This window comes from Rhineura floridana, chromosome 2 (genome assembly GCF_030035675.1).
Source record: "Rhineura floridana isolate rRhiFlo1 chromosome 2, rRhiFlo1.hap2, whole genome shotgun sequence".
Taxonomy (NCBI): domain Eukaryota; kingdom Metazoa; phylum Chordata; class Lepidosauria; order Squamata; family Rhineuridae; genus Rhineura; species Rhineura floridana.
In genome coordinates, this window is record NC_084481.1 from 49,568,815 (window position 1) to 49,582,001 (window position 13,187).

The window sequence follows — 13,187 nt, forward strand, 5'->3', positions numbered from 1 at the left end:
CTGCAAAATTTACACTAAAAAAACCCTCCAAAAACAATTGTGGAATAATGGCACTGACTATTCTGCAGAATAGTCTCCAGTGGACCTCAGGAGTGTCTCAATTTGTGCAAGACAAAACAGTGGGAAGTGAAATATATTCTACCAAATTCAAGGTGTGCTCTATGTTTTTAATTGACTGTGCCCACCTAGCTTTAAATGAAGCGGTTTAAACATAGCAGGCTGAAAACTTGCATCCTCTTTTTTCCAATAGCTAGAGACATTGCTGAAGTAGCAACCTATTGTAATCAGTCTGATTTTACATCAAACTGCAGTTTCAGATTCAACTGTTAATGCACCCAAAATAGAAATAGAACATAACCTCCAATTTGAAACACAAAAGGCTGCTTTCACCATCATATGACATTGACCAGTAAAAAGGCTTTGAAATTAATAAAAATAAATTGGACACAGATTTCTAGGATGAATAATGAGAGAAATAAAATTTTCTAGTTTAGATTCTCTGTTGAAACATTAGTAACACAGGAAAGAAGCAAAGTAAGAAGAACACCAACAAACATACAAAAATATAATTCTCCATCTCTGGAGATGGCAGGTGTTGCCACCACTCACCATATGCTCAGAGGCACATGTTACCAAATTCTTGCAAGCTACACAGGAAGTGGATTGGACTGTGAAAGACCAGCCCAGATTGTGTTTGCATTTTGACCAATTATAGGGCAGTCCAATATCTCAGAGAGGAGTTCAGGTCTCCTGCTCCCCTGGTGCATTCACTGTAGTTGCCCCATTTCCCTGCTTTTTAAAGTTTGATAGAATATCTGTGGGCTATAGGTACATTCTTAAATTGCAAGGTTTTTTGCCTATGAGTTAATATATAATAAATCTGAAATATTATATAAAATAATAATACAGAGAAAATTGGTGAGAATTTGGGAGGCACCATAGTTTGGTGGTAAAACAATGCTTTGCATGCGGAAGGGCCCGTCCCTGGCATCTCCAGGTAGGGATGGGGATGTGTTCTGCCTGAAACCCTGAACAGCTGCTGCCAGTCACTGTAGACAGTAATGGGCTAAACAAACCAGTGATGTGACTCTCAGTGCAAGTCATATTCCTATGAGTTCATGCTCTTATGATTAGTTAAACGAGAAGATGTTATTGTATGAATATTTTCAAGTGTTTTTGCCAGGCTGGCTTTTCTGTTCATACAAGCCTCCCACGTGCTCCTGTACTTTTACTCCATAAAAACAAAACCTACCACCCTGTTTTATATTCTGCCCAGATGATCTATAAAAACAATTATCAGAATTTTCAACTATTTAAACCATAGGGTCAAGCCCCCCCCCCGCCCCCCCGAATTCCTCAGTAAGCAAGCTTTGATACTCCTTTGGGTTTGCTTTTTTAAAAAAACTATGTATTATCATACGTTTTACCTTCTCTTAATATTGCATTTTATGCTTTTCTTGGGAGTGTAGCTGACATAGTCTCTGAATATAGTCTAGAGGAGATAGATGAGAAGGAAGAAATGCACGAAGAAAGTGCAGGGACCCTCCTTATGACACAAGAGGCTCTGGCCTCCTTCAGCACTCGTGAAATCCCACTAGATATTCAGGAAAATGTGCTTGCTTCGTTGGCTTCAGACCCTATCACTGGTAGTGAAGATACTGGGCAAGACTCAGATGAAGAAGAAACAGCAAATATGAGTGCATATGACAAGTAAGTGTATAAAGAGTCTTACTGTAAAGTGTGGGGCAGGGGGAACCCCAGAAGGAGAGCAACAGATTGCTGAGCCTGTGTTTGTGGCTGCAAGGGCACGCAGCCTACTGTGGTGTCATCTCTGTACATTAATACCTTGACTATGAGAAGAGCTTCAGAAAATCAGCACATCACTGCTCTAAAGAACAAAGCAATGGGGTAGTATTCAATGCTAGTCCTGCTCAGAATAGACTCATTGAAGTTTATGGACACAGCCAACTTAAGTTCATTCATTTAATAGGCCTACTCTGAGTAAAACCTAGTTGACAACTCATAATGCTCAGTGTATAGACAAGTTCCATAGCAGTATTTCTTTTTTGAGTTACTAATGGCTCAGTATATTTTAGCATCTTCTCATTCTAGTTTTTATTTATTTGCCGCATTTATATACTACCTTTCTACTAAGGCACTAAAGATGGTTTACAGTTTTTTTTAAAAAAAATACTAAAACAAAGAAAGGGGTACAAAATATAGAATTCTCTCATTCCAGCTGAGGGTATGAGCACCCTGGCCTGGGCTTCTTCACTTCTGCCTTCCCTTACACAGGCCTTAAGTAGACCCGGGGAAGGCGGATGGAGAAAGGCTGTGCCTTGGGCTATTGATGGCATCCTTGGGAGTGGGAGAAAAGAACTGCCAAAGGAAGTGTGAAACCATTGAATAAGTTGAACTGAACAAGAAGTTCAGATCTGTTGCCTATGGCATGAATTGTGATAGTGGGTTTTTAACCTGCTACCTGTGATAATTAATTTAATCAATGCCAGAATCTTTGTTATTATCTGTACTACTTTGTGAAGGGTCACTGTAATTATTTTACATTGTTTAAGCTTTAACATACTTATCACAGTCTTTATTTTTTGTATTTCATTTTTCTCTGACCTCGCTACTACTTTTTCTTCTACACAAACATGTGTGTATATATACCTGTCAACTTAGAATAACACTTCATGCCCCTGATTAAATGGACTCTAGCTGATGAAAGTTTATACCAGGACTCGGTAACTCAATGCCTTTGTCTGCATGTAACACCAAGCCCTGGCTTAGCACAAACAAGCACATTATTATTATTATTTTATTTATTTAGTTGCATTTCTAAACCGCCCTATAGCTAGCAGCTCCCAGGGCGGTGTACAACATGATAAAACCACAATATTTAAAATACAGCAAGTGAGTATTGCGCAGACAATATAAAACATTATATAACAAAGTAAAAGAAAACTAGAAATAAAATAAATAAGATTAAAAACATAAAATACATTAAAATGCCTGGGTGAAGAGGTGGGTTTTTACCTGGCGCCGGAAAGATGACAGAGAAGGCGCCAGGCGTATCTCATCTGGGAGGGCATTCCATAATTCGGGGGCCGCCACCGAAAAGGCCCTAGATCTTGTTACTGTTCTCCGGGCCTCTGTATGGGTTGGGACCCGAAGGGCCTTAGATGTCGAGCGGAGTGAACGGGTAGGAATATAGCGAGAGAGGCGTTCCATCAGATATTGCGGTCCAGTGCCGTTAAGGGCTTTATAGGTAAGGACCAACACTTTGAATCTGGCCCGGAAACATATTGGAAGCCAGTGCAGTTGGGCCAGAATAGGTGTTATGTGGTCGAATTTCTTCGTCCCAGTAAGAACTCTGGCCGCAGCATTCTGCACTAGCTGAAGTTTCCGAATCGTTTTCAAAGGTAACCCTACGTAGAGAGCATTACAGTAATCCAATCTAGAGGTTACCAGAGCGTGAATAACTGAGGCTAGGTTCTCCCTGTCCAGATAGGGTCGTAGTTGGGCTACCAGCCGAAGCTGGTAAAACGCATTTCGTGCCACCGAGGCTACCTGAGCCTCAAGTGACAGAAGCGGATCTAATAAGATCCCCAAACTACGGACCTGTTCCTTTAGGGGGAGCGTAACCCCATCTAGGGCAGGTCTGACATCAACCATCTGAGCAGAGGGCCCCCCAACTAACAGCATCTCAGTCTTGTCAGGATTGAGTTTTAGTTTGTTAGCTCTCATCCAGTCCATTATCGCGGCCAGGCAGCGGTTCAGTACAGCAACAGCCTCACCTGAAGAAGATGAAAAGGAGAAATAGAGCTGCGTATCATCAGCATATTGCTGGAAACGCACTCCATAACTCCTGATGACCTCACCCAGCGGCTTCATATAGATATTAAGGAGCATGGGGGACAGAACTGAGCCCTGCGGGACCCCATACTGGAGCACCCAGGGACTCGAGTAGTGTTCCCCAAGCATCACCTTCTGGAGACGATTCCCAAGATAGGAGCACAGCCACCGCCAAGCAGTGCCTCCAACTCCTAAATCCGCGAGTCGCCCCAGAAGGATACCATGGTCGATGGTATCAAAAGCCGCCGAGAGATCAAGGAGAACCAACAGAGTTACACTCCCTCTGTCTTTCTCCCGACAGAGGTCATCATACAGGGCGACCAAGGCTGTTTCTGTACCAAACCCCGGCCGAAAGCCGGATTGAAATGGATCCAGATAATCAGTTTCATCCAAGAGAGCCTGGAGCTGGCGAGCGACCACACGCTCTAGAACCTTGCCCAGAAATGGAACATTTGCTACCGGCCTATAGTTGTTAAAGTTATCAGGGTCCAAGGAGGGCTTTTTTAGGAGTGGTCTCACTATCGCCTGTTTCAGGCAAGGTGGGACCACTCCCTCTCGTAAGGAGGCATTAATCACCTCCTTGGCCCAGCCGGCCGTTCCATTTCTGCTAGCTTTTATTAGCCACGAGGGGCAAGGGTCCAGAGCAGAAGTGGTCGCCCGTATCTGTCCAAGCACCATGTCCACATCCTCGAGCTGTACCAACTGAAACTCATCCAATAAAACAGGACAAGACTGTGTTCTGGACACCTCATTAGATGTGCAGGCATTTCTCCTCTCTTCCCCGGAAAGGAGATTGCAGCTACTTTGCTCCTTCCTGGTTGTTTTGCTGTTGCGCTGTGCTGAGCTAAGCCATGGTTTAGCTTAGTGTGTCCTCTGAATCCAGGCTTGTGGTTTTGTTCTCTCTGACAAACCATGATCTGTAAACCATGGGATACCTTGCTTACAGCTTATGTTTTGTCTGGAGCCCCTAACCCATGGAAGGCCATGGAAGCAGTGATGGTGATGTGCAGGATGGAGCCAGGATGTGCCCCTGCACTTCACCTCACATGATGGTAATCGTATGTGGGTAAGAATGGATTTTAGGATTTCTCTTGTTATGCTTAACTGATGTCAGCCTATCTACTGTTATGGTATGATGTTTTGCAGAGCTCAGTGTAATCAGATATTCAGTGAGAACATTGGACTTGACAATGCTAAGCCACTTGGAGCATTGCAGGCAAACACAAGCAATGGTGAGTTCCTCTTCCTTTAGGGTAAATTTATATTGTCACTTGTGCATCATGCAGACATTCATGATTATGTCTGCCATATGCTATAGGCTATGAAAGCTATGGACCAAATAGCTAAGGAAAGAGTATTATTACTAGTACTATTATTAATACTAATGCTACTAATTAATTATCCCACCCTTCCTCCCAGAAGGAGCCCAGGGCTCTTTTTTTAATACAATTTTGAATGAAAAAGAGTGATTCATGATTCAAACAATGTGATCCTAATGCTAATTTCAAAATTGTTTGCTGTTTTATAAAGGTCACAGTGATGTAAAATTTCTTCCAAAGTCTGAAGGAAGCAAAACTGATGCAGCTGAAGTGAGAAAAAGCAACAAGCTTGAAGCATTGAATTGCCAGTCATGTAAAAATGATGTTTCTCTAAATCAGGAAGGCAATCCTCAGGCATTTCTAGAGATGCATGATAAAAAATGGGATCAGTCCAGCAGAGAGATGATGAAGACTCAGGATGTTGCAATTCAGGCAATGCCATCTGATGATAATTTAGGCCAGACTGCATTAAGGGAGAATACTGATCCTAAAGGTTGCAAACTGATCACACCCACAGGTTCAACTTGCATGCACAAATCATCTCTGGACAATCAACCCTCAGGGTTCCTCAACAGGGTACACGAGACCATGGGAACTATGAGAGACTTCAACCAACAGAGGCAACAATCGACACATGACAGAGCAAATCCTAATGACAACCAAAATAACACATTTGCAAATGATAACCATGTTCAGACACAGAGAGTTGTCAAAAGCCATGTTAGTTCTCCCACAAAAGGTTACCCACTTTATCAACAATACTCTAAACCTAAACCTAAACCTTCCAATGAGATAACAAGAGACTACATACCCAAAGTTGGAATGACTACCTATAAAATAGTGCCTCCAAAATCTCTGGAAATAGTGAAGAATTGGGAGCCAGATCGTGTGGAGGATCAGGAAGCAGCCAACTTGCACATGTCTCCTAAGAAGGAGAAGTCCCAGGAATTTGGTACACAAACAGAAATTCTTAACTCAGAAAGCCTGAACCAAACAGGATATGTTTTTAGACAGGAAGTTACATTGCTAGAGAATGATCCACTGCATAAAACATACAGTGTTGATAATGCCACAGTTTCTTTCTCTAATGCAAAAGGCAAGGCAATGGAAGTGGAACTTTCCAGACCTAGTCCAGATCACATCACAACTCCATTTGTATTAAACACAGAAAACAAAAGTTGTTCACCCCCTGCAAAGCAAGAAAAATCAAGTATCTTGAGTCCTACAGCAAAACCAAGCAATTTTTATTTGCAGATGCAAAGGAGGGCTTCTTCTGATTATGTAACATCCGCAGTTGCAAGAAGTGGTTCCGTTAGTAGCCCTACTCAAAATGAAGCTAAGAGTATAGAGCCAGAGAAAAAGTTGGCATCACCAGATCATACTTCTTTTCCATTTCCTAGAACAGTTAATGTTCCTTCTCAGTTAGTAGAGGAAAAGATGGAAAATGGGCATAATGAGGAAAAAACAGAAGTTGCCACTTCTCCTGTAACAATGCCTAAACCTCTGAATTCTCCATGCTCCCAGCCTCCTCCAATAAATCTGAAAACTCTGAGGACTTTTGTTTTGCCGCAACCCTATTCAAGTTCCAGGCCATCACCTTTTGCTCTTGCTGTATCTTCAGCAGTTAGGAGATCACAGTCATTCAGTAAAACATGTGCCAGTGGAAGCAGGTCACTAAAAGAGCAATCCTCTCTCGACCTTTCCTCATCAGTGTCCAACATAGAGATAAGGAACCATTCTCCTTTACAGAGCGCAACTGGACAGTCACAACAGAGCATGACCGACAAGGTAGAATCTACAATACCATTTAAAAAAAAAATGTGCCTGACCTCCATGCTTTCCTTTCTTAAATACAGATAAATTGGTATGTTGGGGTCATTTGCCAAAATAAAAGAGAAATGTACAGATTTTCATTAAAAGTGTGCATGGCATGAGGGAATGCTACTAAGTAAGGTGGTATGACTTCACTTGGGGTGATTTTTTTCTTCTGCTCCAAACAGAAAAATAATTGTGCAACCAACGAACAAAATAGGCAGGGGCCCTCTTTTTCTGGCCACCCAACAACTGCTGTCTGTGAGAGAGGCATTGCTGTGACACTCCAGCGCCCTGACCCAGAACAGATCCACCAGAGCTTGCTGGCTGCAATTCGCTCTGGAGAAGCTGCTGCCAAATTGAGAAGGGTGAGGTGTTGTTATTTCCCCCCCTCCTCGTCATTAAAATAAGTAACAATGGATTTACAGTGCTTATTTCAAAATTACTATAGCAATGAGTGCTGGCATTAATTGTGATGAATGAATCTCGTGAGTGTGATTTCAGCAATAGTGCCAGTAGGAGATGTATGAACTGAGTGCAAGCTGTTTGTGCTGGCCTTGAGTTGAGTAGAGGAAAGAGCATATGCAGCACTTCCCTTAAGCATACATTTGGCATAAAATGTATGGGGTTAGGGCACCCAGGTAACTCGAGCTCCTTCCCCAGCCCATCCTCCAGTAATAGCTGTTATGAAGAAGCCGTCGAGATCAAGGTCTGGTGAAATGTACCTCTTATGCTTCTTCAGAATCTGAAAATACCTTACGAATGTTCAGCTTTTCTGTCTCAAATTTCAAAAAGATATTTCATCAATTAGGGGAAAGAAGGTATCCATGTAGAACTGGAAAGGGGGGAGGGGTATTTTAAAAAGAGTGCTTTGTTCATCTTGTGTCAAGAACATGAGCATTTTTATCTTCCAACAAGGTCCCGTCATAGATATTATCCTGTTCTGAATTGTCCATGGCTGAAATATGGTAATAAGAGACATATTTTTAAGTTTTCCAGCCCAAAATGTATAAATAGATACTGCTTTCCTTCTTTCATTTTGTTTTTTCTATACTATGCAAAATTTCACCCCGCTTTGTCTCTCTCTCTCTCTCTCTCCTGGCTCCATTCTATGCTTTTCCTTGTTTGTTTGTTTAATTAATGTGTGAATCACTTCCCATAAAACATCCTGAAGCAATTTAACAGTAAAATACTCAGCATAACTTTTCTCCAAGTCACTTCATATTCCTCCTTCAATACCTTTCCCAATTCTCACTATTTCAGCTAGTGCTATCCTGGTCAGTTCACACCTAAACTTCCACCCTTCCACATTCTCCCCTTTCCCATGCCCATTACTGATGGGTCAGTCCATGTTTTCTTCACCAGTCCTGTCTTGTCTATTATAGGCTGCTAGCCCAGTTCACTCCTGATTAGTTAGGCAGGGAGATTCTGGCACTCCCATCTCAGCTAGGCAGGCTCCAGAGTTGTGAATCTGTCCTTGAGCTTAGGGGTACCTTCTCAAATGTTAGCTGGAAAAAACAGAATAGCCATGTTTTGTCTTATGTGACCGGGAAAGGTTTCTGGGAATGCAGCATATTTATATTAATTGTTTGTTTATAAAAATATTTGTATACCGCCCATTCACATAACATATCAAGGTGGTGCACAATATAAGATAGGTTGAAATAAAACGTAGAGAAAGTTTTTTCCCCATGCATGTTAAGTGAGGGACAGCCTTTCACCCAACACCTAAGCATTTCTCTGTTTTGCATTCTAGACTTGGACATTCATTACAGCTCAGACAGAATTGTGCAAAAGCTCACAGAGGCTGGTTTATTTAAAAAAAAATTAAAAAGTGGTGGAAATTGTATTCTATGAAAGTCTTACCCCTAGTAAAATGGTCTAGGCACCCTGGGCTTCTTGTGGGAGGAAGGGTGAGATATGAATTAAATAAATAAGGGCTTTCACAGAAATCATAAGGGACTGTTCTAAGTTTTAGCTCACTTGGGTTGTAGAATCAGACATGCTTAGGGTTTGCACATTTCCTTTACTCTCAAGGCTTGGGAGTCTACCTAAGCTGTACTAACTCAGGGCTTTCAGAGTTCCAAAAATTGCCTTTGGGGGCTGCTTCCGTTGGATGTTCAGAGTTACTCAAAAGTATGCCTAAACTTGATAAAATGGAGGTACTTCTCAAAAATCACAGAAGTGAACACACGACTAAATAGGTTGATTTGGCTCAGCTCCAGTACCAAATAATGCAGACAGTACTAAGCTGTCCAGGCACATTTTGTTTTTAAGATAAGGAATTTAGGTTTTCCTCAATTTTATTCAGTTTGAGAGAACTTTTTTTTAAAAAAAGTAGCATGATAATGACTGCGCTAACTCACTATCTTACAGTATGAAGAAGTGAAACTGGGGTGAGAGAAGTGTGGTATCAAATTTATTTTTAAGCCTCTTGTGAAGATGAAGTCACAGAGTGTCTGTAAAATGTTGCTTCAACTTTTAAAACAAAGCGTATTACATGGGGAAAGAATTAAACACTAACATCAGCAGACCAGAAATTACCAGATTCACTTGTGTGTGAAGAACAAGTGAAAAGACATTTAACTCCTATTTAAATAAGAAAGGTGGGCCAATGCTTTGTGGTATTAAATTGGGCAAAAGGTCTGTCAGGTGCTCTCAGCATCCGCCAAGCATTCAAGAAACAAGGCAAAAATTGCTACTACAGTAAGCCAACCATTCTTTTTTTCTTTAATAACTTGTTAGGGTGCAGAGCCAAACTCTGGCCTTTTGTGCTGTGGTTTTATTCCTGCTGAATAAAGCTCACAGTAATTGCTAACCAAATGGGTCAAATGAGGTTGGAGTTTGAAACGATTTCTCTCTCCGGAATATTTCCATCATATGACAACTCTCCCTGTGACTTTTCCTTGGGGGTCACACATCTTAAGACATTACTTTCAGTTTTAAAATAAAATGAAAAATAAAATGAATCCATAGACCTGTTGTATTGCCCATGTCTGCTGAAGACAAACTTCAGGCTGCTTTTTTTTTTAAGCTACAACCCTGAGGTTCCCTAACTGGAGCCTGGTGCAAAATGGTGGCTTAGTGGGCAAAGCCCAGTTACCTACTGTCCCCTCACCCATGAGCCATACACTAGGATTATTTGCATATCCAGTAACAGAACACATCTGAATTACTTCAGATCAGAGATTCTAATTGGCTAGAGCCAGAATTACTACAAATAATCCAGTGATCTATCAGTAGAGCCCTATTTAACTTCTGTCTAACCCTGGTCAACAATTATAGACCATGAATTTCCCATGGTTAACTTGTTGGCCACTGTGAGAACAGGAGGCTGGACTAGATGTGCCATTGGCCTGATCCAGCAGGCTCTTATGTTCATAGTCATTCAGTGCATAGTAAAACCAAATATGGCCAGAAATAAAAGTTCTTCAGAGGAATAATAATTCCTGTGGTTTGAAATTTGGGTCCATTCCTATTGGGACTTTGGGGTCTCAATCCAGTATTATAGAGGTGTCATGCTGCTGTGCATATTGAACCCTGTGTTTAACCAGATTATTTTGGCTTGCTTTTACTTAGTGATGTTGAAAATCAGTTGAGCTTTAGCAGACTGGAGAGAATGTGTGGTGACATTAAAGTAGTCAGTTTTTTGTGGGGAACTTGAAACTATATAAATTAGAGTGGGATTTAAAAGAGAAACAAGTAATGTATGCTTAGGACAAGACAAGTTAATGGGGAAGATGTGTTTAAGGAACAAGATTTTAAAAATTCATCAAAGCTGTATTACTTAGTCCAATTTGTAGTCATCCCCCCTACTGCCCCCCCAAGATGGTAGTAGATCTGCTTGTGGCTCCTGGCAATTTGACACCAGAATCACTGCATAAATCTCGAATAGCCATCTACTCTGCAAATACTTTCTTCCTAAGCCCCAGTTCTCATATTGCTGTGCAAGTATAGTTGGTGCCAGAAAACTACCACTCTCCTATGTGTCATTTCTTCTTGTTAATACATGAGACTCTGTAGAATGATGTAGGCCAGTGACTGTGCTGTTCCTTTGCATGTGCACACATTACTAATCCAGCTACTGATGTAGCTTGTGTAGTTCAGACCTTTATTTATTACTTAGGCATTGTGAAATTGAGCCAGAGGGGTTTGGTTCATCAGTAGCTACCACTCTAACTCAACAAAGGGCATTGTGTTTGTGTTTGTATGTGTGCATGTGGATCACCAATGTACCTTTCTTAATCTCTGATGTGCCATTTTTCCCTAGTAACATGAGGACTGGGCCTGAGACAGAAGAGCATGTATGGACGCACACAGATAATGATTGAGTTTTCCAGCATTTTGACGCTTGTCAGTGTTACTTTAATTAGCGTAGGCTGCCTCGGACTTTTCTGGAGAGGCAGAATATAAGTAAATGTATTTATGTAGCTTCATTTTATCCCGCCCTTTGCGAGGAACTCAGGATAGCGTACATGCTTCTTTACCCTGAGTTATCCTCACCAACCTTGTGAGGTAGGTTAGACTGAAAGAGAGGAGAGAGTGCCTTTTCTCACACTGCCTCTCTGAAAAAAACGTCTTCAGTGCTTGTGTTAGATACCTAGAGTTGCATCTGACTTAAGTCATACTCAGAGTAGATCCATTGAAACAAATAGATATGACTAATTGAAGTAAATTGATTTCAGTGGGTCTACTCTGAGTATGACTTAAGTAAAATTCCTAATATAATTTTCATCAGATGATCAATGATAGCTTTTGAAACAGTTGCAAGTCTAAATTACTGGTGGGTGGCTTCCATTGTGAGTCAGGTCAGCTTTTCTTCCATGTACCTGATTAAATTTTCTTCTTTCAGGTTGCGCCTCCATCAAATACTGTTGCCATCAATGGAAGATCCAGTCTCAGTTCCTCAGTGTCTGTAGAAGCAAGATACAGTAATCACTAGGACTTCATACGAAATATTTTGCACTTTATTCACTACTGCATGCACCTACATCTTGCTTAACTGGGTATTGCTGAAGACTATGTGAAAATGCAGGGTTATGTTGGTATACATTGCCAAGTGAAGTATAGAAACTTCATGGAGCCCTCAAAGAGTTCTTAGAGTATGTAATTTATAGCCATTTCTTTGCCTTTCCCCTTTTTAAAGCTGAAAATGCTGCTTCAGAACTTAAAACGTGGCACAGAAGGGTTTCATTTTTTTGCTGCTGTGATAATCTGATATGTTGATTTCCACTTTATCCAGAATTAATGATGTGTAGCAACATGCTGTATAATGCTGACATATGAAGTTCTTAATGTTCATAATTGCCTAATAGCAACGTTCACAAATTATAAATTTAAATGTATAGCTCTGCCACTTCTTACCTTGATTATTAAATTGGAAATTTATTATTGTACTTAGCAATGCACTCTCTAGAAATGCAATAGGGCAAGTTTTCTTCAGCTAAAAATGCACGGCATGATCCATCCAAAGTTATGCTACTTCAAAATCCTATTGATTGCTTATGTTCCTCATTGAAATCAGTAGGAGTGTTTTATTCTGGCTGGATCATGTCTATTTAGTATTAGCATTATTTGTTTTTGTATATTTTCTAGTACCAAAGTGAAGAAATAAAATAGAAAGTATCTTAATTACTAGTTTATGAACACTGTGAGTTTTCTTATAAATGCAAACATTGTTACACAACCAGTCTTAATGTATACTAGAAAATTCCTTGCTGCTGTAACATGCTGCAATAGCAGCACTGGTGAAGTCCCAGGCGTTTTCCAAAGGCAACAACTTGGTCAGCACTCTAGGCTACATAAAGATATCCGAACAGAACATCAGGCTTGCTGTAGCAACTTTTATTCTGGGACAGGGTTAGGGAGCCTGTGCTCAGATATTGTTAGACTCCCAACTCCCATCATCCCAGCCAGCATGGCTAATAGTCAGAGATGATGGGAGCTGTATTCCAGCAACATCGGGAGAGCCACAGGTTCTACATCCCTGCTGTAGGACCTGAATAGTTGAGGGCAGATCCACACAACCTAAAATATGTTCACTAATAGGCAAAAACCTTGTGGTTTAAGAACATACCTATAGCCAACAGATAGTTCCCTTTTTGGGCAGCTATAGTGAATGCACCAGGGGAGCAGGAGACCTGACTTCTCTGAGATATTGTACTGCCCTGCAAATTTGTAAAAATGCAAACACAATTTGGG

At 41.0% G+C, this 13,187-nt stretch overlaps 1 protein-coding gene across 9 annotated transcripts in view; it reads left to right on the forward strand.

Annotated features, from left to right (window-relative positions):
* The window catches only part of COBLL1 (cordon-bleu WH2 repeat protein like 1), a 155,535-nt gene extending 142,918 nt beyond the window's left edge, over nt 1–12,617 (forward strand). For 6 of the 9 annotated variants that reach the window (XM_061608598.1, XM_061608602.1, XM_061608599.1 and 3 more), the window contains 5 exons: nt 1,470–1,710; nt 5,002–5,087; nt 5,386–6,962; nt 7,175–7,354; nt 11,839–12,617. In XM_061608598.1, coding sequence (XP_061464582.1) covers nt 1,470–1,710; nt 5,002–5,087; nt 5,386–6,962; nt 7,175–7,354; nt 11,839–11,928 — 2,174 coding nt within the window. In that variant the 3' untranslated portion in view covers nt 11,929–12,617. The remainder of the gene's footprint in view (nt 1–1,469; nt 1,711–5,001; nt 5,088–5,385; nt 6,963–7,174; nt 7,355–11,838) is intronic. The other 3 variants (XM_061608603.1, XM_061608605.1, XM_061608604.1) reach the window with 2 other exon arrangements.
* The last annotated feature ends 570 nt before the right edge of the window (nt 12,618–13,187 follow it).